Source organism: Rattus norvegicus, chromosome 10, assembly GCF_021556685.1.
Source record: "Rattus norvegicus strain SHRSP/BbbUtx chromosome 10, alternate assembly SHRSP_T2T, whole genome shotgun sequence".
Taxonomy (NCBI): Eukaryota; Metazoa; Chordata; class Mammalia; order Rodentia; family Muridae; genus Rattus; species Rattus norvegicus.
Genome location: NC_141543.1, coordinates 106,195,238 through 106,221,407, shown reverse-complemented (window position 1 = coordinate 106,221,407; position 26,170 = coordinate 106,195,238). Strand labels below are relative to the sequence as shown.

General features: G+C 50.9%; 1 protein-coding gene across 7 annotated transcripts; it reads right to left on the bottom strand.

Moving 5' to 3' along the window:
- Positions 1–153: 153 nt before the first annotated feature.
- Gprc5c (G protein-coupled receptor, class C, group 5, member C) lies at positions 154–24,227 on the bottom strand. 7 transcript variants are annotated; one of them, NM_001439716.1, is given in 5 exon segments: positions 154–2,220; positions 3,866–4,015; positions 5,751–5,845; positions 8,342–9,421; positions 21,230–21,865. In NM_001439716.1, coding segments are annotated over 4 exon segments (1,326 nt in total). In that variant the 5' UTR covers positions 9,390–9,421; positions 21,230–21,865; the 3' UTR covers positions 154–2,187.
- Between the last annotated feature and the right edge of the window lie 1,943 nt (positions 24,228–26,170).

Here is a 26,170-nt window from a genome sequence, read left to right as displayed (position 1 = left end):
AGCATCTTTTGGAGGCCTGGTTTTCTCCCTTAAAGTCTCTAACCGGAGAGAGGTTACTTGCAACCAAACAGCTGTTAGCAGAGATGGGGGGTTGGGGAGAGGGTCAGGCAGGCCGGCCAACAGACATTCCACAATCACTTAGAAACACACAGGAACAGAGGCAGTAACCCCCTCACAAAGAAAGGGCAGTCATTTAATTTTGAGCAGTTACAAGGTTGAGCCTCGCTTTACATCCACTACGGGATTTAACAGTGTCGGTGTGACATCTATTAAGGGATAGTAGCCTGCAAATGAGAAGCTTAGATCAAGCCTGGACCTACTTGATGTCTCCCCATTCAAGGCTTGTGTAAGATTCAGAGCTGTTAATTGGGAGGTCCCCAGCCCTCCTTAAAGAAAAAAAAAAAAGTACTTCTTCACTGAACAGGAACTAGAAGACGCAGGGTAATCATGACACTCCCAAATCCTGGCAGGCCTGTATCCTCCAGGAACCCATCACTCCTCAGCTTTAGCTGTAGGCAGGACTTGAACTATAAACATGGCCACACCCACCACAGGCGACACACCTAGGGATCTGGAGCTTTCTGAGTCCTAAAGGACTCACTTGAGACAGCAAAATAGTCCCTTGCTTACTGTGGCAGATCTTGGGGCTCTAGATCAAGAACAGCGTGAGGTGCGATGGAGAGCCCCACTTTCCTTGTGGAAGGCTGTGCATTCTCACTCAGCAAGAGCTCAAGGCAGGAAGAGTCACATTTGCAGGTACAGTCCTACTCTGTGAGAACCTGTCACCCGAAGATCAAAGGCACAGGCTGCCTGGGAACAGCATGAGAACTAAGCATGAGGAAGCCACTCATCTTTACCTCAACCTTGACGCTCAGCAGCGCTGGGCTAAGGGCCAGGTTAGCACACGGAGGGGGTGCCCCCAGAAGAGGCTCTGTGTGGTACCCAAGAGTAGAAGGAAGGGTGATCTCTGGAGATCTCAATTTCAGGGTCCGGTACCATGACACCATCTCAGCCACCGGTGTCAGCAGCTTGCAAGCCTGAAAATGGCCCTCTCTGACCTGAGTGGACATCGGGTCCCTCTGGCGCACGTCCTCAGGCCAAAGACACTCCTCTAATGATGAAAACAGTAGAGCAGGTCTAGGTGTCCCAAGGGCGTCCACTGCCCAAGCTGAGGTAGACATCATTCCATAAGCAACCTGAAGTCCTGGACCCATCCCACCAGTCGGACGCAGGAAAGGTTCAACTCACCCTGAGAATGCAGCCCTGACTCCCACCCACTGTCTCCTAAGGGTACTCCCAGACCCCAACCACTTATGTCCTGATAGCCAAGCAGGTACCTCCAGAATGTGTGAGAGCCAGGTAATTCAGAGACGTCCACATCTGCGCCTGTCCCAGGAGCGACCCTGGGAGCTGGCGCAGAAGCCAAAAGCAGACTGGAGGAGATTCAGCGAGGGGATTAGCCGAGGTACAGAAATGGTACAAAGCCCTGGCACCACCGTGGCCCACCGGCTCTTCAAGTCTTATGTGGGTTCTCTGTGCGGCAGGGCTGGACAACAAAAGCTTCCCCAGGTGGGACAGATGTTACTGCCATCTCCATGATGATGGGCAGCGGGAAGAACAGAACAGGCAGACTGGTCCTGCCCTGGTGAGGGGACACAACCCACTGAAGGTAGAGGAGACTCCGTCCATGTTCAAAGGTGCTGAGACCTGGGACTCTCAGGTCATGAGAAACAGCCTGACCAACCTAGCCGGTGACCTTCTGGAAGTCTAGAAGGTACAGCAGGCCCTAAGTAGGGGAAGGGGCAACAGGTTACTAACACGGCCAAGAGGGTCCATCACGCAACTGACGTTCACAGCGGGACAATAACCCGGAGAACCACATAGGGACACAGACTCTGTGACCTGGGCGGTGTGCTAAGGCAGGAGATGGGAGTCAACTCCCGGTAGCTGCAGTTTCTTGGGTACCAGGAAGCTGGGATGGGCAAAGGGATATGTGGCCCTATGTGAGCACCAGTCACATGCTTCAGGCCTATCCCAAGGTCCCACTCAGTCCACTGCTTCAAATTGGTGGCCTCTGGTCCCTCCCAGCTCCAAGGACAACAAAGATGGGGAAGCGGCTGGGCCCTGCTCAGCTGGATGCAGAGCAATGAGGGATCCGGATGAGGTGTGGTCCAGGGAAGAGGGCATCTACCATCTTGTTTTATTTTTCGGGGACTGATCCTAAAGTAACCAGAAAGAACAAGAGTCAAAAGGGAGGGGTCTACTGCTCATAGCCCAAGTACTGAATTATACTAAAATAAAATTAAATTTAAAAAAAGTCTCGGTCAGTCCTCAGGGAGCAATGCCATCTAAATATAGAAGTTGGGGAGAAGTCTTCTTCCAATAATCCTTTTCTCTCTTTCAACAGCAACGGCAACAACAACAACAAAAAGCTATTTTCCCCTTACAACTGGTGTCAGAAAATAGCTTCTGGCTAGTCGGGGACAAACATTCCCAAGCCGGGGATGGGCAGGCTCTCATGTCCCCTTAAAGAACCTGGACCTGGCACTAGAACATTGTCCCATCCGTAAGGAATAGAGGCAGCTCGGAGCCCAGGCCACCAGTCTGGCTTATCCCAGGGAGAGCCAAGGGCAAAAGCTGGGAATATCAGTCTGGCCAGTCTTGGTCCAGCCACCTAGAGGCTCTGTGGCCAGACTAGGTCACTTTGCTCACTATAAGAGGTTGGGACAACTACCCTTAAAGTCCCATATAACCCTGACGTGACAGCATTCTGAGACTTTGGCTCTAGAAATGGAGGGAAAGACTGTCTTATCCTGATGTTGTCCTCCCCCACACCCAGACCCCCAGCCCCATAGGCCACAGAGATGAGCCCCAGCTGTTTGTGGGAGACTTTCACTGGTCCCTAAATCTTAAGCACATGGATGCTGTGACCCTTGAACCAACCAGGACAGGCCCGACCTCCTGTCTTTGTGAACCGTCATTATAAACAGTTCAGGCCCACTTACAAGCCAACCTACTCCGGCTGGGAAGCATGATCTCGGAACCTGGAGCAGAATGGCAGCCTGCCTCACCTTCCCGTGCTAAGTGGGAGAGGCCAAGAAGAACGGATCCCCCCTCCTAACCCTAGAACCTCTCACTGGTGGGTCTGCCTCCCCCATTCTGTCTCTTAATATAGCCAGAGGAAGATGAGACCCAGGTGGAACACTTTCAGGTGTAGGGCTGCATCCCAGACTTGAAGAGCCCAAATACTCATTCTGAGATAGTCGGTGGCAGACACACTAGAGAGCCCTGCCCTGAGGAGGCCCCAGCCCCTTACCACAGGAACCCAAAGAGCATCAGCCCTAAGAACTGGATAAAGGAAGGAGTCATGGGAAGTAAGAACCCAGTCAGAAACCACAAGCCCAAAGCAAGAGTTAATAAAGCAGAAATGTGTTTATTAGGCACCCTTGCTCCTCACAGAGGAGTGGGATCCAGCCCAAGGCATTCTCTCTGAGCTCCATGGAGGCTTGTAGGTGTCACTGGAGAGTGTAGGCATAGAACCAGCCACCATCCCAAGCAGAACACTATTTGGATAGAGTTAGATCACCAGAGGTGGCCCTGGCATGAAACAGGGCAAGCGCCTGGACTCCACAAATACTGAGTGAGAGGGGCCCTCCTGGACACACACCCAAACATTGGCAGATCAGGGGATCTGACCCTGAGGCATAAGCTACCCTGAGCCAGTAAGGAGGGAAGGGAGCCACAGAACATAGGGTCCCTAGTGGTCCCTCACCCGAACCAGGTCCCAAGGACCCTCTCTAAATTGGCCCGCATCCTCCTGGCCACAGCTGCTGCCTTAGTCCCAGACATAGGGATTTCTAAAGACCTGAGAGATCTTGCCGTCTTTCGTTGGCGTGGCCACCTGGTGGCTCTGGACCATGTACATGTCTTCAGCTCGCAGGGTTGAGTTGGCACTGCCCATCACCTGGCTGTTGGCGGTGGCCCGTGGGAGGATGACGTCGTACGCACCTTCAGACTGGAAGGAAGAACAGGCGGTCTCACAGTCAGGGTATTGGGAGCCAGGTTCCGCCAGGGCAAAGGCACAAATACCCAGCTTCCTGCAGGGCTGGGCCTGCCAGCTCCCACTTCTCGACCCCTCCACCCCCATTCCTCCAGGGCCCTGCTGGCAGAATGCAACAGATGACTCTACCCCTAGAAATAGAGAACGGGCCTTCTGGGTTTGGAAGAAGCTCCCTGGTCACATCGGGGCTTCCCAGGAGACCCTGTCTCTGAGTTCCTGCTCCTGGGTTCTTGTGAAAACCTCAGGTGCTGCTGCCTGACTGCTACTACGCGGGAGCTCCCTTTCTCCAAGTCTATTCCCTGAGTCCCTAAACTGTCGCTATAATACCTGCTACCCTTCTGGTAGGTCCTGGTTCATATAAATCTGGCCTAGAAACCTGGCCCCAAATGTTCTACCTGGAAAGAACAGGAACCCCTGGGGTGGTCCCACCTGTCTTATCACAATGTATGACAGACGTTACCACCAAAACTCTGAAGCTCCCAGGATCATGGGGGTAGGGGTGGGGGTGGGGAGGGTGGTGCTGGCGGTGGTATGTCCCTTCCTAGAACATCCAACCACCCCTGGCTGTCTGGGATACTTAGTTCTGGGATCTTCAACTCAGGAATGCACCAAAATTGTCAGGACTGTTTGTAAAGCCCCAGCCCCAGTTGATCCCCACTCCCTAGCTGGGCCCCATCCTGAGATAGGCTGGCAGATGTTTAACTACTGGGATGGGAAAGCCCTGAAGTCCCCTGTAGATCTGCCTTGGGACTCCCTTCTAGATAGAAGCCAAGCCACCAGGTGATGTCAACCCCCACCCCGCCAAGTCCAGATTCCCCACCCCCACCCCCACCAACAGCAAGTCACAATACTGCGTCCACCTCAGACCCAGTCTGCAGTGTCAGCAAGTTCTCCATCACAGCTCACTCTGACGGTCTGTGGGCCAGGGGTGTGAGAATGAAGCAGAAATAGCAGCCCAGTTCAGCTCACCCTCCCAACTCCCTCCCAACTCAGGGAGAGGAGGCCGGGCCCCCACTCCACAGAGCTCACAGTGTGAATGGAAACTGCTCCAGGGGTCAGCTTCACACTAGAAAAAGAGCTGGGGTTGGAAGTCTCAGACACACCGGCCAGCCATCCCCTGCTCCTAGCCCGGGAGAGGAGAGGTGGGGAAGGAACGGATGGGAACAGCACCCTGCTGACCTCCTGGCTTCCTGTTCCCAGAATCCTGCCAAGGCAGGTCGCTGACCTCTCTGGCAACCACTGCCAGCAGAGGGGAGGACCACATATGGAGCGGGAGTCTACTCCATCTCCTTCCTGTTCCCACAGCCCCCTTAGCTAATGGAGTACTGCTCCCAGAGCCCAGGGGAGGTATAAGGTCAAGGCATGGAAATGGGGTATCATATGGCCCAGGCTGGTGGTGCAGGCTGTAGCCCTTGAACTCAAGCTTCCTGCTTCTGCCTCCTGAGTGCTAGAATTACAGGTATGCGCCACATGCCTGGGCCTCCGGCAGTGGGTGATGCCAGTGATTCAGGACAGATCCCACTGCATTGTGCTAGAGCCCTGGCTTGGTAGGGTTAATGCCCCCAGGAGAAGCTCACCATACCCTAATGCCTCAACCCAGCCACAGTCTACACAGCCTCTACAACAAAAACAGAGGCTGGGCTCTGCGGCTCTCTCAGTCAGGTCACTGGAACCTGAGGGGCCCACTCACCGGGCCTTTGTGCATCAGGGCCATCTCGGTGGGCTGGTACACGCTGGTCAGCAGCTGACCATTGTAGCCACTGTAAGGCGACACCGGTCTCTTTGCTGTAGAGAAAAACAAGCTTAGATTTGAAGATTTCAGGACTCATCTCCTGTCTGTTCTTGCCCCACCCCCAGCCCAAGCAACTCTTCTGGGTTTAGGGAAATGGGGCCCTGGGGTCCTGACCGGGGAGTGGTGACCTGTAAGTGAGTCAGTGGACCTGGTGCCCCTTCCCACATCTGTTCTTTTGTTTAGATGTACAGAGAAGTACTGCATGGCTTCCTGCTTGGGAGACATGGGCGCGCGCACGCGCGCGCGCGCACACACACACACACACACACACACACACCCTCCCCCTCCCCCATAGCTCAGAAAAATATGCTGTCAGCAACCCTCACATCCCTATCTACCCTCAGGGCCAGAGGCACATGGGCCTTGGGCTGCCTTCCAAAATGGCCAGCCTCCAGCTCTCATCTCTACCACCATAGACCCACTGCCAGGCGCAAGGGGAAACAGCTGAAACCCCATCGCTTTTTGTGCCCATGTCCTCCCAGAACATGGGTGGCTACAGTGTCACCGTACAGCCACACAAGGCCCAGCCAGGGAGCCTTGGCACTCCACCTGGGCCCCCTGGCAAGCACCCAGACAGATTTGTAACTCTCTGCACCTACTGGTGTGGGTTTCCCCATGCTGGGCACCACTGGGGTATTAGACGAGAGCTGGTAACTAGCCTGATGAGGCCGGGGATAGAGAATTCAGCTCTCTCCTCCAGGGCTGAGGGACCCTGCAGCCTAAGTGCTCGGCCCATGGTATTGATTTTTCCACTGCGGGGGTGGAAAATGAAATAAATAAAGTGCTTACAAGCCTAGAAGTAATAACTCCATGAGAAGAAAAAGACCAAGAACGCTCCGTCCTGCCAAAGGAGTACAGAGGGAGGAGCAAGGGTTGGGACAGGGTTTGCTACACCTCCCAGCACCTGCCTTCGTCCTCTTTCTTTCTGGCTTCCTTAATGACGTCTTAATGTCTCTGTGGGACAGAAGCCACCCCGATGTGGGGAAAGCTGTCATCTCCAAGATCACAGACTGTGCATGTGTCACCGCCTTCCACAAAGCAAGAAGTATGAGGGCCACACAGTGTGCACAGAAGACCCAAGGATATCTGACGATAGCATGCCCATTGCCTCTTAACTGAATTTCTGTCAGTGACCCCAGAGCCAGTGTGGGATAACCAGGCTGAGTCTAATGCCCCCCAACACATCTTCATCAACATAAACAGTTGGGGTCCTGCAGAACTCTGGTCAGTTCTGAGAGGGCTGCCCCGTCTTAGCACAGAGCCCCGCACACGCCAGGTCTCCGATAAACGTTCCATCTAGTAAGACTACGCTGCTGAGGTCACTATAGGCCATGGCGAGCTTTGTCTGTGGTGCTGGAAACTGAACTGGGGTCTCAGGTCTGCTACATGGGAACTCTCCCACTGCCAAACACACGGGTTTCAAAGCAGAAAATTGCAGACATTTTTCTTAAAGAGAAAGGGCTCCCTGCCAAGAGTAAAGGACATGGGATAAAAGTTGGCACAGGGTGGGTGGGTGGGTGGGTGAAGGAGCCCCCTCATAGAAGAAGGGGGAGAGGAGATGGGATGGGGGTTTATGGACGGGAAACCCGGAAAGGGGATAACATTTGAAATGTAAATAAAAAATATCCAATAAAAAATAAGTAAATTAAAAAAAAAGTTGGCACGGCCATATTAAGGGCACCTGCCACCAAGCCTGACAACCCAAGCCTAGTCTCTAGAACCCTCATGTTAGGAAAGAGAAGACTGACTAAATAAATAAATAAATAAATAAATAAATAAATAAATAAATAAATGTCATTTTAAAAAACAAAAGCTGGGGGGGTTGGGTATTTAGCTCAGTGGTAGAGCAGCGCTTGCCTAGTAAACGCAAAGCCCTGGGTTCGGTCCCCAGCTCGGGGGGGGGGGGGGGGCGCTGGAGAGATGGCTCATCGGTTAGGAGCACTGACTGCTCTTCCAGAGGTCCTGAGTTCAAATCCCAGCAACTGCATAGTGGCTCACAACCATCTGTAATGGGATCTGATGCTCTCTTCTGGTGTGTCTGAGGACAGCAACAGTGTATTCACGTAAATGAAATAAATACATCTTTAAAAAAAAAAAGAAAAGAAAGCTGAAATACTGGGTGTTGGTGGTGCGTGCCTTAATGTCAGCACTTGTGAGGCAGAGGCACACAGATCTCTGTGAGTTCCGGTCAACAGATTGGGTTCTAGGTCAGCCAACTGAGAGCCAAACACAGAGAGACCCTGTTTCCCAAAACAAAAGACAAAAAAAAAAAACAAAAACAAAAAAACTAAGAGTGGATCAGTTCCAAGACCCAGCCTCAGCTACATACTGAGTTCAAGACCAGCCTAGGCTCTGTGAGATCTGTCTATCTGTCTGTTTCTCTCTCTCTCTCTCTCTCTCTCTCTCTCTCTCTCTCTCTCTCTCACACACACACACACACACACACACACACACACACACACAAAGATATATACAACGTCTTGCCGCACCTGAGGCTGGTTCATCCATAGAAAATGCCTTGTTCTCCACAAACATGCTCTGGCCCGTCTGCTCCTTCAGGATGGTCTCGTAGCCCACCCCTCGGGTCGGGTACATGTCCCCCTGGTAGCTCTGTTCTGGGCTGGGTTTGGTCACTTGGGAGACCTCAGGGATGACATAGAAGAAGACAAAAGTCCAGGCATTGGCAGCGAGCGCAATGGCCAGTGTGGGGTCATCCCAGGTGGGGCTATGGTGCTGCTTATTGCCGTAGGTGTACATGACAATCCACACCACCCAGATGGCAATGGAGGTGGCCGTGGTGAGCAACACAAAGACCCCGTGCTTCCGCCAGCGCTTAAAGCGGCCACACAAGGTGGGCCAGGCTCCTAGGAAGGCCGCCAGCAGCAGCAGCATTACGTAAATGAGGGCCATGACAAAGTCCATGTTGGCAATGGCACACGGAGAGGTCACGGTCCAGTCGGCGCTGCCATTGCCCGGGGTGCTAACCTGGCCGCCTCCCCGTACCAGGGTGATAATCAACCACTCGGTGTTAATGATGACCTCCACAAGGGTGAGAAGCAGAGCCACAGTGAAGATAACCCAGCCTCGGGGCCCATGGTTCTTCCGGGCTAGGAAGTTGAGGGAGAGGGTGTGGGCTATCAGGCAGGAGAAGCAGATGGCAAACAGGACCCCAAAGAGGAACCGTCGAGAGGCACAGGTCGAGAAGTCTGGCTTCACCACGCAGGCAAACACGAGGCAGAAGAGGCCCAGGGTGCCCAGCAGGAAGAACACTTGGGTCCCCAGGAGACTCCGCTTCTTAGTGTCCTGCACAAATGGGAGGCTAGCCACAAGGATAATGGTTAGCACAAAGGTCGTGATGATGCCTGCCCCGGCCACTGCCTCCAAGACAATGCCCCAGGCCCCCGAGCGGTCACAAAGGTTGTAGTAGAGGGGATCCAGGTCTGGGCTACAGCCAGGTGGGGCATGATTCTGGGCCAAGGCTCCCGGGAAGAAGAGAGGCAGTCCTAGGCACATCAGCAAGGTTTTATGGGTGGCCATCCTGGCTCCTAGGCCAGGCTTCAGCTGGGTCCCTGGAGACAGGAAGAACAGACAAAATCAGTCCTCCAAGGTCAGACATCAGTGAGCACAGTATCCCCTGCATCCCCCTTCCCCATCCTGAAAAAGAACTGAGCAGGAGACATGTTCTTCTAAGCGTCAGAATCCTTATTTTATGTATCCTTAATTTTAAAAACTGTATTTTATGTGTATGGGTGTTCCGGTTGCAAGTATGTCTGAGTATCCGTGTCCCTGGTGACTGTGGAGGCCAGAAGGAGGTGTTGGATCCCTGAAACTGGAGTTACAGTCGGTTGTGAGCCATGATGTGGGTGCTAAGAATTGAACATAGGTCCTCTAGCAGACTAACAATGTTCTTAACCACTGAGCCACCCCTCCAGCTCTTCAGAATCCTTAACCTAAAAGTCATGAAAGTTTATCTCAGTAGGGAGAGGAGGCCATCTTTCATCCCTACTCCTGTTTTCCTGTACTTGTTTTGTTTTTTTGAAACAAGGTTTCCCTGTACAATAGCAGCCCTGGCTGCTTTGGAATTCATTCTGTAGACCAGGCTGACCTGCAAATCACAGAGATCTGCCTGCCTCTGCCTCCCAAGTTCTGGGATTAAAGGTATGAGCCACCACGACCAGCTGTCATCCCTATTCCTAACCATAGGAAAGGAGAGACGTCCTAACTGACTGAGAGAGCGGTTAGGAACGCTGGCTGTTCCTCCAGAGGTCCCACGTTTGACTCCCAGCACACAAATGATGAGTCACAGCAGTCTGTGACTTCCATTGCCAGGGGTCTGACTCCAGTGTCCTCAAGCACACTACACGCATAGTACATGTAGTATATCCATGCACAACACATATAAACCATAACATACAATAAAAATAAAAATAAACCTTGAAATATAACAATGAACTTTCAGTGCCATCAAAACCTGGACTTAAATATTCTCTGAGCTCTTGTAGAAGCCAAACACACCACTACACAGCACCGTCCTTTTTGCCTTGGGGCTTCCAGGGCTCAGGTCAGTTATGGTGCCCGTCAACAAAGTCCTAGAAAGGTTGAAGGTCATGGTAATGGTTACTCTTGGTGGTCAGCCTGACTACATCTGGAATTAACTAAAGTCTGCAAATTTTCTTCATCTTCCTCCTCCCCCCTCCCTTTCTTCCTTTTCTTCCTCCTCCTCCCCTTCCTCCTCCTCCTCCTCTTTTAATTTTATTTATTCACTTTACATTCTAACCTGGTCACCCCCTCTCACAATTCCTCCCCCATCTCCCCATTCCATCTCTGAGAGGGTGAAGGTCACCCAACCCGAGCACACCAAGTGGAATTTTTTTCTTTCTTTTTTTTTTTTAAATAAATGGGTTATCTTATAAATTTATTTTTTTAAAAGATTTTATTTTATTGTATATGAGTACACTGTAGCTGCCTTCAGACACACCAGAACAGGGCATCAGATCTCATTACAGATGGCTGTGAGCCACCATGTGATTGCTGGGATTTGAACTCAGGACCTCAGGAAGAGCAGTCGGTGCTCTTAACCACTGAGCCATCTCTCCAGCCCCGGAATTTTTTTCTTAAGTAAATCAAGTGGGTACACTCACTTTCCACTTCTAATTGGAATCTTTGAAGTGGGACGAGCCACCTTTTTCTTTTCTCTCTAATTCTTTTTTTTTTTTTCTTTTTTTTCGGAGCTGGGGACCAAACCCAGGGCCTTGCGCTTGCTAGGCAAGAGCTCTACCACTGAACTAAATCCCCAACCCCTTCTCTCTAATTCTTACTGTCTTTTTCTCTTTAAGATTTATTATATATGAATACACTGTAGCTGTTTTCAGACACCAGAAGAGGGCACCAGATCCCACTACAGATGGTTGTGAGCCACCATGTGGTTGCTGGGATTTGAACTCAGGACCTCTGGAAGAGCAGTCAGGGCTCTTAACCGCTGAGCCATCTCTTCCTACTGGGAGCCTACGGAAAGGACACAAAAGAAAGCTTTCTCTTTGCCTGCTTGCCTCACTCGCACGGGAGAGTCCATTAGAGCCTACTTCTTAAAGACCTGGCGAGATATCCAGCCTCGAGGACTGAACTACTACTGGATCCTTGGCTCTTCTGTTGGTAGACAGCCATTGTTGGGCCAGCTGGACCATAGCCTGCAAGCCATATATACGTTCTGTACCTCCTGTTCTCCGGAGAACCCTCACTAATACAGCCACGAGGCCGTGCGTTCCTCCAGTCAACCCAAGTACTTAATTAGCACCTACAGCAGGAATAACCTACGGCTAGGGAAAAAATAACTGAAGATTAGTTTCTCAGCCGTTCTTTCTGTTGCTTTGAAAGACATGAGGACCAAAAGCAACCTGAGGAGGAGCGGGTTTACTTGGCTTACAATCCATCCTCAAAGGAACCCAAGGCAGGAACCTGGAGACAGGAAATGAAGGAGAGACTATAGAGGCTGCTGCTCCCTGACTTGCTGTCCTTAGTCTGCTTACGTACCCCTTTCTTGTTTATTTATTTGTTTGTTTACTCATAAGACAGGGTCTTGCTATGTAGTCCAGGCTGGCCCAGAACTCACTACATGACCCAGGCTGACTCTGACTCCGTCTCCCGTACGCTAAGCTAAGATCAGAGGCACAGGATAGCAAGACTGGTTTTGGTTTTTCACTTTTATTCCTAACTTTCCTCTTCGGCCTCTAGAGTTCATTGTCTACCTTAATACTAAAGAAAAGGATAGGGCTGGAGAGATGGCTCAGTGGTTAAGAGCACTGACTGCTCTTCCAGAGGTCCTTGAGTTCCCAACAACCACATGTTGTAATGGGATCCGATGCCCTCTTCTGGTGTGTCTGAGGACAGCAACAGTGTACTTATATAGAATAAATAAATAAATCTTAAGAAAAGAATAACATAAGCAGATTCAGGCTGTAGATATGGCTCGGAGGTTAATAGTACAGCTGCTCATAGTACCCAGCTGGGTTCCCAGCACCTACACGGTGGCTCACATCGATCTGCAGTTCCATTCCAGGGAATCTGATCTCTTCTGGCCTCTGCCAGCATCAGTTATACTTACAGTGCACAGACATACAGGCAAGCAAAAGACTCACACAAAATGAAAGTAAGTTTCTTTAAAAACAAAAAACAGCAAGAGCAGGTATGGTAGTACACACCTTTAATCCCAGAGACCAGAGGATCTGTGAGTTTGAGGCCATCCTGGTCCACAGAGTGGCTCCAGGCTAGCCAAGAGTACACATTTCAGAAAAAAACAAAAAAGAGAAACCATTTCAGAAAACAAAAAAACAAAAAACAAAAAACCAAACTAATTAACAACAAAAGCAAACACACACACACACACACACATCAAGAACTGGAGAAAGGTTCAGTCCCCAGCTCCGAAAAAAAGAACCAAAAAAAAAAAAAAAAAAAAAGAACTGGAGAAAGACAGCAAGACCCCTAAGGGATTAGCCTCTAATGGAAGATGTTAAGACATTGGAGTAAAAAGGAGGAAATGGCCTATTTTATTAACACCAGAAGAAAAGTAACAGATCACCCCACTTGATCACCATAGCCATACTGAATGTTGCAGATTTGTGCCAAAGGAGAAAGAAAGCTAGCTGCCCTGAACAGTTTCCCTGGGTGAAGTAAAGGGTGAAGAGAAATTCAAGATCAAATCTGGGGGACTAGGGAGAAGCTCAATAGTGGGACACTTTCCTGTCACTTGTACAACGTTCTAGGTTCCATCCTTAGCACTGCTTCCCGCTCACCACCCATCCCCCAAAAAAGGTACACTTCGCAAATTTTCCATTCAAAGCTCGACATTTACTTGGAAACGTAATGGTTTGAATGAGAATGGTCCCTTTAAGCACCTATATGCAAACGTTTGTTCCCTCTTGGTGGAACTGGTAAAGATTAGGAAGTGTGGTCAGGCTAAAGGAGGTGTGTCACTGAGGGTGGGATTGAAGTTTTCAAAAGTCCAGGCATTCCCAGTCAGATCTCTCTGCCTCCTCCTTGAAGATGAGGGAGTAAGCTCTCAGCTACTGCTCCAGCGCCTGCCTGCCTGCCTGCCTGCCCATTGCCCACTGCCTGCCCACTCCCCACTGCCTGCCTGCCCATTGCCCACTGCCTGCCCACTGCCCACTGCCTGCCCACTGCCTGCCTGCCCACTGCCCACTGCCTGCCCACTGCCTGCCTGCCCATTGCCCACTGCCTGCCCACTGCCCACTGCCTGCCCACTGCCATGCAGGATCATGGACTCCAACTCTCTGAAATTATAAGCAAACACCAATAAATTCTATCTTCTATAAGGTGCCTTGGCCGTGGAAAGACAGAGATCTAACACAGAATGTTTAAAGGCTCTAAAAGAGACTATTACAAAGCCCCAAACTCTGTAAGCCATCTTACATGTTCAAGAAACTGGTTGTAGCTGGCAGGCATGGAGGCTCACACCTTTAGTCCCAGCAGTTGAGAGGAAGAGGTAAGGGGGTCTGAGTGCAGCCTCATCTATATAGATAGTTCCAGGCCAGCCACTGATACATGAAAAGGAAAAAGAGGAAAAAATAAAGAAATAAAAGAAAGATCTCTCCTGCCTAATAGTGGCCAGCAAAGGCATGGCGCTATGTTACTAAATGCCTTCTCCTCCAACGCCTATTTATTTATTTATTTATTTATTTATTTATTCTTTATTAAACTTGAGGCAGGACTTTGCTACTTAAGCTACATGATGATTCGGAGTTGGCTGGCCTCAAAGTTGTAGCGATCCTCCTGCCTTAACCATCCTAAATACTAGGGTTATAGGCTCAAGCCACCACTCCCGGCTAATTTTGTGTAGGTAAAATGCCAAGATCCATTTGATAGAAAATTCCCAACTGCAACTGATAAATGAAAAGTCAGGAAATCATAGGAAACGACACAAGCCTGAACATTGCTGTGAGAGCTTATCTAGACTAGGTTAATTGAAGACTCACCCAAAATGTGGGTGGCGACATTCCCTTGGCTGGTGTTTCCAAGGAGAAAGGAAAGAGTGAGCCAAGTACAGCACTCATTGCTCTCTGCGACTGGAGATACAATGTAACCAACTGCCTCAAGCCCCGCCCCCTCGAGCCAAAACCAACCCTTCCTTAAGTGAGCTTCTGGTTGGTTACTTTGTCACAACAGGAAAAAGTAACTAATGCACAAACTTAAATAAAATTAACCTAATAGGGGTTGGGGATTTAGCTCAGTGGTAGAGCGCTTGTCTAGGAAGCGCAAGGCCCTGGGTTCGGTCCCCAGCTCCCAAAAAAAGAACCAAAAAAAAAAAAAAAGAAGAGGCTGTCAGTGCCTCTGGAATTCAAGTTACAGAACTGGTCCTCTGGAAAAGTAACCAGTCCAAGTGATAGCCTGGAACAGCTGCAAATATGTGTGTCAATCCCCCTGCCTCAACTCCAGAGTGCTGGAATTACAGTACTTTAAGCCATCCCAGCTTTGGCCCCTTGAAAAAATTTCAGTGCCCATCACGGTTGCACACGCCTGTTGCACTTGGGGGGTAGGGCAGGAAGATCCTTGGCTACATAATAAACCAGATATCAGTCTGAGCCACAAGAAATCCTGTCTCAAAAAACGAGGGTCAGGGGACTAGAGCGCTAGCTAGTTCAGTGGTTAAGGGCATGTTCTGTTCTCACTGAGGACCTGGGTTGGGTTTCCAGCAGCCACACAGCAGCTCACAATCACCTGTAACCCTAGTCTAACGCCCGCGTCTGGTCTCCACGGTTCTTACACGGTATATAAACTCCCACAGACACACACATAAAAATAAGTAAAATAAAAATTCATGTAGCTTAAGCCTTCTATTTCCTCAGCTGCAGCTACCTTTAACTCCTAAAATCATAAACACACTTAAATAAGTGTGTAGCTGCTTTCCTAAGAGCACCATTTTAGGAGCTGGTTGCCCTCCATTTCTAATTCGAAAGTTCACTTCCCCTGCACCGAGACTGTATATTGGTAAAACAATAAAGTGTCACCGGTATTTACAAGTACTGAGAAGAGAATGACCACCGGAATTAACAGGGAAAGAGTTATACTCAGCCACCGGAGAATAATTCACCGGTAACAAGATCAAGGATCCTAAACGTCCAGTGTTTCATTGAACAGACAACAGTTAGAACGTAAGGTGCACCTACACATTTAGAATGGAACCCTGAGAACAACCGAGAAGCATCGGCCCTTGGAAGGGTTTCTCACCCCATTCTCCCTGGGCCAGTAGTTTAGTGAAAGCAATCGGGACCTGGGACATAACCCGGCGGTATAGCGTTAACCTAGCCTATGTGAGAGGCCTGGGTTCAATCCAGGACTGGGACATGGGTAGGGATAAAGAATAGGTAATTATTCTGAGTCTGCCAGTATTTACTATGTATCTCGGGAGACAAGGTCCAAGTGTTTTTAGAGTTCTGGAAAACACAAAGATAGTCAAATACAGTCGCTGGCCTGATGCTAACATTGATAGGTATACAAAAAATGATAGATAAATGCCCTATTTATGAGAAGTACTCCAGGAAGACAGAGAGTAAGAGGGAGAGAAGAGAGGGGACAAGAGAAGACCTAGTCTCAAGTATTTTATTGGGAATTAGGGATGTGACTTGTATACCTATCTAGCATGAGGGAGAGATACGTCAGTCAGTGTAAGCTTGCTGTGTAAGCGTGAGGACCTGAGTGTGGATCTCCACCATCACGTAAAGTATGCACCTGTAGTCCCAGCTCTGGAGATGGAGAAACAGAAGGATTGCTGGAGCTTGCTGGCCGGCCAGTCTAGCTGAATTGATGAGCTCCAGGTTCAGGAAAGATCCTGTCTCAAAAACTAAGGTGGAGGGCTGGAGAGACGGCTCAGCGGTTGAGAGCACTGATTGCTCTTCCAAAGGTCCGAGTTCAATTCCCAGCAACCACATGGTGGCTCACAACCACAGCAAATGGGTCTGATGCCCTCTTCTGGTGTGTCTGGAGACAGTGATGGTGTACTCATATACATAAAATAAATAAAATCTTAAAAAAAAAAAAGGTAGGCCCACTCAGGGAACATTCTAGAATGTCAAGAGCCAGAGGATATGAGGAATGCTGAGAAAGGCTGACTTCTGGACATGAAATGGCCACTGTACCCAGGAACTCACTCCAGCCATTATTACCAGTAGAAGATCAAGCCAGCAAGATCAATGTTCCAACAGGCTTAGTAGATGATTAACAAGGAAAAGAGAGAAAGAACATGAAGCAGGGAGAGGAATGCGCCAGAGGTGCCTGCAGAAGATGCACTGTTTGCATGCATGAAATTGTCAAATAATTATAAATACAATCTGAATTTTTCAACACAGGATCTCCCTGTGTAGCCCTGGCTACCCTGAAACTCACTCTGTAGCCCAGGCTGGCCTCTAACTTACAGAGATTCTTCTCTGCCTCCTGGGTGCTAGTATTAAAGGCGTTCACGACTAGTACACCTGGTTAGAGATAACCTACTAAAAATTAAAATAACGGGCAGGCAAGATGGCTCAGTGGTAAAGGTGCTTGTGGCTTAGCCTGACCACCTTCGTTTAATTCTCCGGACCTGGAACTGACTCCTGGAAGTTGTCCCCTGGCCTCCATGTGTGCTTGCACACACATTCAAAACTAAAAAGTAAGCCAAAAAATAAATGAAGTAATAATAAAACTAGGTGGCGATAGATACAGGAAGACTCGGGATACAATCTGAAAACACCACATTAAGCGTTTTATTCAGTGTTTATCAAAAAAACGCACCAAGAATGCTAATGCTGGGGGACGGCTCAGGGGTTAAGAACACTGGGTGTTCTTCCGGAGTTTGATTCTCAGCAGCTACATGGCAGCTCACGACCATTAGTAATTCCAGTTCTAGGGGACAATATGACATCCTCTTCTGGTCTCCCTGGGAAACAGGCACACATACGGTGTCCGGACATACATACATACATACATAAATACATACATACATACAAAACAAAAAGAATGCTAGTAGTAGTAAGTTAATAAAAAAAATAAATTGTGCTAGAAAATGATAATAATAGATGTCAGTACCCCAAGTCCGGCCCCCAAATTCTGAGCAAGAAAACTGTGTAAGCGGTGGCGCCTGTGTGAGAGGTGGTGGGAAGGAGCGAGGGCCTTGTTCAAGGAGATGGGGAGCCGCTGCAAGCCGTTCTGAACCTGACCGAGGCATTGAGAGGGTTATGCTTTCACAAAAGCACAAAGCGATCTGTTTATTGAAGCCAAATTCATCCCATGTAAGGACCAAGGCTGAAGGAAGCACCATGATGGTCGGATCTGAGAGACTCTTGCCACCACCATGTCCTGCAACCCCCTTCCCTCAACACACACACAGATCTGGAGACTAGGGAGATACAGGAGAAAAGGATGTCACAAGCCTTGCTACAGGTTCACATCTGATAATAGCCAGGTCATAGGGATGTAGGACACTGTGGGCACGTCCAAGTACAAGGTCCTGGCTTCCCTCCCCAGGGAAAAGGGAGAAGGTGAAGTTCCCAGCATCCCCACAGACGCTGGGGCCAGGATTAGGGAATGGTTCAATCCTGTCCTATTTCCTCTTACCTTTGCTACAGGAGAGCAGCTTCCTCCTTGACCTGTTCCTTCACATCTCACCTCTGTCACCAAACCACCAGTGTGGAAAACTGGGTTCCTGGGAAATGTACCATTCCTACCCTTAAAAGCCTCATTCGTCTGCTTCTGAAGAAAACAGAAAGAAGTGTGTGGTGGTGCTGGGGTGGGAGGGTGGAGACAGTCAAGACGGGAAAATTGGGACAGTTCAGCTGGACTCTCTCCCCTGTGTAGGACAGAGGTCACTGAGGTGAGCAAGACAGTAGAAGAGAGCCAGGCGTCATGTCTTTAAACCTAGGGAGCACAGACAGCCCTATCTACATAGTGTGTTCCAGCACCGTCAGAGCTACATGATAAGACCCTGGCTCCCAAAAAACCAGCAGAAACAACAAGAAGACCGATGAAGAGAAGAAATCACAGAAGAGCTCGGACCAATCCTTCAGTCCTGGAGTAGATAGATATTCAGCCAGATTCATTTGATTTTTTTTTTTTTAAATGTGTACGAAGAGTTTGCCTGCATGTCTGTATGTGTCTGGTGCCCAAAGAGGTCAGAAAAGGGCATCCCCAGAACTGGAGTTTTAAACAGTTATCAACTACCACGTGGGTGCTGAGAACTGAATCCCAGCGCTCTGCGAGACCAGCCACTGCTCTTAACTGTCTTTCTTTAGCTACCTGCTACCTACCTTTTAAGATGGTGGCTAAAGGGCTGGAGAGATAAGAGCACTGACTGCTCTTCCAGAGGTCCTGAGTTCAATTCTCAGCACCCACATGGTGGCTCACAACCATCTGTCATAGGATCCCATGCTCTCTTCTGGTGTGTCTGAAGACAGCTACAGGGCACTCATATACATAAAATATATAAATAAATCTAAAAAAAAAAAGATGGTACCTAAAAGGTGGACAGGGAAAACAAGCAACAAGCTCTACCTAAAGGCTCTTAAGTAGCTCCCTGTGTACCTGCCCCCTGCTGTGGATAGTCTCCCCCACACAAACACACACCCCAACATCTAGACTAAAGCTCTTGAGGCCTAAACTTTTGGATCATGTGACCCACCTCCCCTATAAGGTCTAAATCTTGAGGGGTTGAAAAGAGGCTTGGTATCCTCTGTAATATCTTCTACCCTTCAAACACAGGATACAGTATCCCTCTTTGCCAGGAGTGGGACAGGGCCTCCTGCCCTAGAAGCCTTAACAGCCTGCAGCCAAGACTCTACTTCCCATTATTTTCTGGGCAAAAAGGCTTTTTACTTCACCTCCCTAGAATCAGTCCTACAACTATTTCTAATCAGCCTTTCCTCGGAGTCAAGCTGACCCAGCCCCCAACTCAGGTCAGTGAAATCAAGTTCCTAAATCCCCTCCCTCCTCCTGTCTTCTGGGGGAGCAGAGGAGCCGTGGGAAGGCCAGTTGGCTGAGACTACCAGCCTTGGCCGGTTTTATGCAGTTACAGGTGAGGCAACAGACCTTCCCCTTCTCACCTTTTGGGAAGAAGAGCATCCCCTTCATCTTTCCCACCAGCATTCACATGAACACACACACACACACACACACACACACACACACACACACACACACACCCCACCGAGGGAAAGAAGGTTATCTAGTTGGATCAAGGCTACACAGCTTGACTCAAGCCAAAGACCATGGCTACCCATAACTCCATTTGATGCAGGAATGGCTCAGCCAGGGACACCACAGAGCATCCTTCTTCCTCCCTAGCTGCGTCCCCTCAGCAGCCGACCAGGAAAGACGGGTGGACACTTGGCCACAGCCTTCCTCCATCCTCTTATCCACCACTTCCTCTTTTTCTCAGTCTCGGGACAAGTCCTATTGTCTCGGCCCTCTCTGAGCAATGGGCTGGTTAACCAACTCGGTAAGAACGGACCTCGAGAGATGCTAATGCACGGAAGGAGCCACAGCCCGTTTACGGTCCTCCCTTTCACCAGACCAAAATACCCCAGCACGCAATCAAGGGTCTGCTCTCCGCTTTGGAATGTGCCCCACCCCCATCCCCAACAGCACTCTCTCCCAGCCACAGAACAGACATTGTTGGGGGGATGGGGTTCTCCAGGAACACAAAGCCACGCTTCTATATATTCTCGTGTCTGTGCTTCGGGATCAAGATCGTGAAGTCTAAAGTGACTTAGAACTTTGTAAGTGTAAACGTGTGGGCGCGAGGTGGAAACAGAAAGCGCTCTGGAAAAACCAGGGGTGGGTAAGAGATGGGAGCCAGAACCTAGGCTTCCACAAGGAGAGGAGCCGTAGGCCTCTGAAATTCCAAACTTCCCGCGAAGAGATCCTGAGCCTCCCTATTCCAACTGGGCTACTGAGTCTACGCTCTCACGCCCCTGAAAGTCTGAACCGAAAGAGCAGAGGGCCAGGCTCTCTGTTCCTAATCCCTCTGGTCACAGAAAGCTGCCCTCCCCAGGCACTGCAAGAAATAAGGCAAGGACGCCAACCTACAGTCACAGGCGATCGTGTCCTCCTGCTGCTAGAGTGGGTAGAGCAACATCTCTCGGGCACTCAGACCCCTGGCCGTACACCTCCGGCCGCACAACCTGGCTTCCCCGAGCCATTAAGTTCCCAGATGGCTCAGGTTTGGAAACTTTCTGCGAACTTGCAGAGTGGGTGCATCGTCGCCCGCCCCTTGGGTTCTCACCAGGGGCCTTGACCCTGTCCCTTTCCGAGACAGCTGGACCCAGCCCTTCCTGCAGGCCGATGGCAAGGGCGGAGCGCCGGCCGAGGAGGCAGCCCTTACCTGGGACGCGCAGCCAGCCCGCTCCAGCGCGCCGCATAGAGCCAACTTCGGCCCCAGGCAGGGCGCCCGCGGGCGTAGGAGGGACTCAAGGCAGGGCGCAGGGCCAGAGCTCGTTACGGCGGGAGGGGTGACCAGGCCGGAGCAGAGGTGCGGGGCCTGCCTCCCCCGGACCCCCGACTGAGCTGCGCGCGCTCAGTGGCTCGCTCTCCCGCCCGCCTCCCCAGGCACAGTGCTCCCCTTTCTCGGCCAGGGTGGGCCGGGCTACATCACCGTGACATCACCTCCATTCGGGGCGCTCCTCCGGGGCCAGCAGTGCTCCAGGTACTAGCAATCCTCACCAGTAACAAAGCGCGGCCGGCCCTGCCCCCTCCGACTCACCTCCAGGCTCAGCCGCCGTGCACTTTTGGGTTGAGAAGGGAGATTCGAGTTTCTGGCCAAACTGACGAGTGGGTTGTTGCTGTTTACTGCCACGCCCCCACACGCGGGCGCGCGCACACTTGCGCGTACTCACTTTCTGGACTCGCCTTTCTCTCCCGAAAGCTGCTCCGGGTGCAGTCCCATACACCCCTAGGCTGTATCCCTCAGTGATCGCACGCACCCACGGACGCATGGTGGCCACCTTGGCGCGTCTCCTCATAACAGACACCCAACCTTTGTCACTTTCGTCCTGGCTTTCCCATGAGACACATCCCTACCACAGTTCGCTGCTCCCGGCTGGAGCGAGGAACACACCGAGACACAAAGTTCGTCTTTGTCACGGCTTCCGCGCCCCCTTGCCTCGCGAGCTTGCACACGTGGACACAGCACACACGGAGCGTCCGCCTCTTTCGTGCGTGATCCTTCCCGGAGAGCGGAGTCTCCAAGATCACGAGGGAATGCCACAGTGCATGCCCCTAACTCTGTTCTGAGTCCAGAACCTCTGCCGACTGTTGGCCAGTGTCTTTGTCGACCTAACTACTCCACGCCCGAGTTTCTTACATTGCGGGCTCCCCTCCTCCCCTCCCCATGTTCCGGTTCCCTGTGGTGACCTGTCCTAATTAGCCTTCTCAATTTTGTTCCCCGAGGTACAGTGTTTAATGTGATCCCTGTGGTCTGTGCGCTCCTGGCCACGTTGTTGCTGATTCCGAGTCTGGCCTCTCCCGCAGTCCAGAGACCTTTCCGCGAATTCAGATTCCCTTGAACCACACCCCCAATCCCTACCGGGTGAATCCACCCTTTCTCCTCCAGCCCCAGGAATCTGCTGAAAAGAAACCGCAGAAATAGGGAAGCGAATCCCAGCTGAGGCCTCTGTGGCCCAGTAAACAAGAGATTTTTTTTTCCGGCCACTTTCTCTGGGGACCTGGGATCCCACGGGAGTGGGTTGCGCTGTCTTTGGAGCACTGAGTGGGTCTGGTCGGATTGTGCTGTATCCCCGGAGGGGACAAGTCGCAAGAGCTTGGGAGAGGTTGTTGGGCCTGACAGGGGCCCTGGAGACTCGGGGGAGGGCAGGGCGTTGGGTCTCAGGGTGCGGGTTCTCGTGACGCCCAGTTGCCTGGGGGATCGCCAGGAGCGCGGTCGGAGCCAGCCAGTGGCAGGGCAGGCGGCAGGGCGTGTTTGCACAATCCTGGGCGCCCGCGAGGGGGAGGGGAGGCAGCTGGTCACAGGCGAGGGGATAGCCAGGTGGAGGAGGGCAGGGAGCTAGTGACCCGTGCCTTCTCAGCTGGCCGTTGTGTTTGCGTACCTCCGTCTATGACAACCTGGAGTCTAAACTCAATGAATCACCCGGAGTTGCCGGAGCGATAAAACCTTAGGCCGGTTCCTCCCCTAGCACACTGCTCTGCTCTTTTCTGACTCTAGGAGGAATGTTTACTTAAGGGAAGGCGGGGGGCGGGGGATGGAGTGGGGGGGAGCCCGTGGGGCCCAAGCTTTCTATAACCCTGAATCCTGTCCTGTGCTTTGCAGTTTCTGTCAGGTCTGGGGAATGTGGCAAAGCTCGAACTATTTCAGTGGGTGGCTGCTGCGGGGGTACCCGCTCCCATTCCTAAGTCCACCTCCCAACCTAAGGTTAGGGATCCAATGCTCAGGTGTCAAGGCTTGAATGGAGCAGGCAGTGCCCACGCTAGCTAGAAAGGCAAACAGACTGGTTAGACCTAAGTGAGCGGAATAAGTTGTCCTAGCCTCTGCCTGCTTTTCATTAACTAGGCGACTGATACCTAACTCTGCTGAGGGCTTTTTGGCATCAGTGAAAAGCCAGCTAAGAGGGGTGGGGGTGGGGGCGGGGGTCTAAGACTGGTGGCAGGACCCTGCGAACCACCTCAGTTTTCTTCCTGTCTTCCCTACAGTCTCCAAAACTATGACTGGTTTACCCCGCTTCACCGCTCACACCTGTAGCTCTAACACTTGGGAGGTAGAGGCAGGAGGATCAGGGACTCAAGGTCACCCCAAGACCACCCTAGACCACATAAACCAGCACTCTTAGCTGTGAAACTTCAGCTCCCTTGGTCTCTAGGTCTCCTCCCTCTTTCCCACCAGGCAGGGGTATCTATCTGGTGCATGGTCACCCACTGGGAGTCATTTAAAAGGGACTGACCTGACAGGGGCTGAACCCTGGCCTCAGCTAGCCCTGTGAGGCAGCTGGCAGTAGGAATGAGGTCAGTGTCTGAGAACTCTTTGCTCTTCTCCGTTCACCCAGGCCCCCTTCTGTAACAAAATCTGCCTCCAAAGGACAGAGTAAGTCCCTCTGGGCAGATGGTTCCCACCTCTGCTTCTCTGAGATCCCTTGCTGTGCTCTGCTTAGGTCTTGGGAGAAAGAGTTGGGGCCTGGGTGAGTTAGTCCTCGCTGTGGGCTGCTGCTTGTAACCTACAGTGCCTGAAAGTTCTGTGGACCCTTTCTGACTCCAGCCGCAGGGACATCTGTGATCCCTGGTGCTGCTCACCAGGATTGAACCCAATATCTGCTCTGTTTTCCCCCAAAATACCATCAGCAATGGCCCATTACGGGAACTGCCCCCTTCCTGGAGTTGCAGGATTAGCAGGTACACTGCTCTGTCCTCCCTCACCTTCCCCACGTTCTGCACACTTGAATTCCCGCCAAAGAGTAGGTCGACTCCATCTTTATTCACTTGGCCCATCTTTGAGGTGTCAGAGCCTCTCAGTCCTGGAGTCTTAGAAGTGCCACCTGCGATAGCTGTGTGACAGGCCAACTCATTTCATCCCTCTGACCCCCTCACTTTCCTGTTTTGGAAAATGAGACCGATAACTGCACCCCCAGAATACATGTTTAGAAACACACACACACACACACACACACACACACACAAAAGCCTGGCACTTACACACTTACAGACAGGTCTGAGGCCAGACTCTTCTTCCCCCTTTGATGGTCCAGCCCTCTGAGCCATAAGGCAGGTAATTGTCCTGAAGCACACTCTGGATCAAGCTGCTTCTCCAGCAATCTTTCAGTTCCCGTTCGTTTCAGCATCGCTAGGGAAGGCTTGCTGGCTGTGCCCTGCTGAGCTCTGGTTTGTGCTGACTTTTGTCTTCAAGCTTTGTACCTCTAGTAGAAACTCCACTCTGCCTCCATGTCTCTGCCTCTCAGAAGCCTTCCTCCAGAAGCCTTCCTCATTTCCCCCAGAAAGAACGATCTTAATGTTTGCCTGTGTAACAGCCCCGACTGTCCTGCAACTCCCTCTGTAGAGTCCAAGCTGGCCTTGAACTCAGATTTCTCTCTGCCTCTCGCCTCTCGCCTCTGCCTCCCAAGTGCTGGGATTAAAGACGTGCACCACCACACCTGGCTGAGAAAGAACTATCTTAAGAGGGCTCAAGAGATGGCTCAGCATTTAAGAGCACTTGTTGCTCTTGCAGAAGACCCTGGTTCAGTCTCCAGCACCCCCATGCAGAACTGCCTCCCGGACCTCCTCAGGGACCAGGCATGCATGTGGGTGAAATGGTTATACACACCAAATAAATAAATCTTAGAAATTCCTTTTTAAAAGAGAGAACCCTCCTGAGTTGCCTCGTTCACCCAGAGCCCACCCTCCATTCATTTATTTATCATTTATTCTGGCGTTTTAATTAACCTTCTAAATCGTCTTCCCGATGAGACAGTACCTTTATTAAAGAGCAAGGACTTTTCCGGCCCTAGCATCTGACACACAGCCCGACACACAGTAGGCACTTTTAGCAGATGGTTATGAACCGTCCATTCTATGCAAACCACTGCAGACCTTCCCCCTCACCTTACAAGTAGTGCCTTACCTGTCCTGCTCCAGCAGCCTTACAGCTTCCTGAGAAATAGGCAACCCTTCTACCTGCTGGGGAGATTAGCCTGGCCTAACACAAATGACAGGGCTCCCTATTAGAAGCCCAGAGTAGAAACCTGGAAACCCATTTTGGTTACAGTCAGCCCATGTACTACATACCTCTTCCCAAGAAGGAACCTGCAGTTTCTGCCAGGCACAGGGATCCCCGATCACAATGTGTGGAATCACACAAGGGAGACAGGGAAGGTCAGCCCTGGCTTAGACAGCAAGGGTCCTGATGGATTAAAAACAGTCTTTCCGGGCTGGAGAGATGGCTCAGCGGTTAAGAGCACTGGCTGCTCTTCCAGAGGTCCTGAGTTCAATTCCCAGCAACCACGTGGTGGCTCACAACCATCTGTAAAGAGATCCGATGCCCCCTTCTGGTGTATCTGAAGACAGCTACAGTGTACTTATATATAATAAATGAATAAAAAAAAAAAAAAAAAAAAAACAGTCTTTCCAAGTCCGGTATGGTGTTGCATCCTGTAATCCCAGAGAGAAGGAGAGGGGGAGAGAGAGAGGGAGAAGGACAGGGAGAGGGACCATGTGTACTTCCTTGACACACACTCTCTCTCTCTCTCTCTCTCTCTCTCTCTCTATATATATATATATATATATATATATATATATATACACACACACACACACATATATGTGTGTGTGTGTGTGTGTGTGTGTGTGTGTGTGTGTGTGTGTGTATAGTGGGTTAGCCTGGGCTACATGAGACCTTATCCACCCACCCCAAGAAAGAAGGGAAGAAGAAAGAAGGTATTGGGGAGGAAGGGAAAGAAAGGCAAGCAGACCACATCACATTGCTGAGAGAGTGGGGCCAGGAACCCTGTGTGGTGGAACTGGGGGTTGCCTGGGGGTGCCCCACAGCTACTGGTATACAGTTTGCATTTCACCTCTCCTTGTTTCTGTACTAACCACTACTCCCCCCCCCCCCAGTGTAGTATACAGTTGGCTCCTTTTCCCTTGAGCCCACAGGGCTTCCTGCTGAACTGAGACAGCTGGGTTATTTTGAGAGCGTTCCTACCATGGCAGCCACTTTACGAAGAAGCGAGAAGCCAGGATCCTAAGAAATTAAAAACCACTCACTCCCCACTGCTGGCTGCCCATGGCTAATCTCTCAGGAATTGTACCCGGAAGCAGGCTTTGGGTAGAGCCTGCTG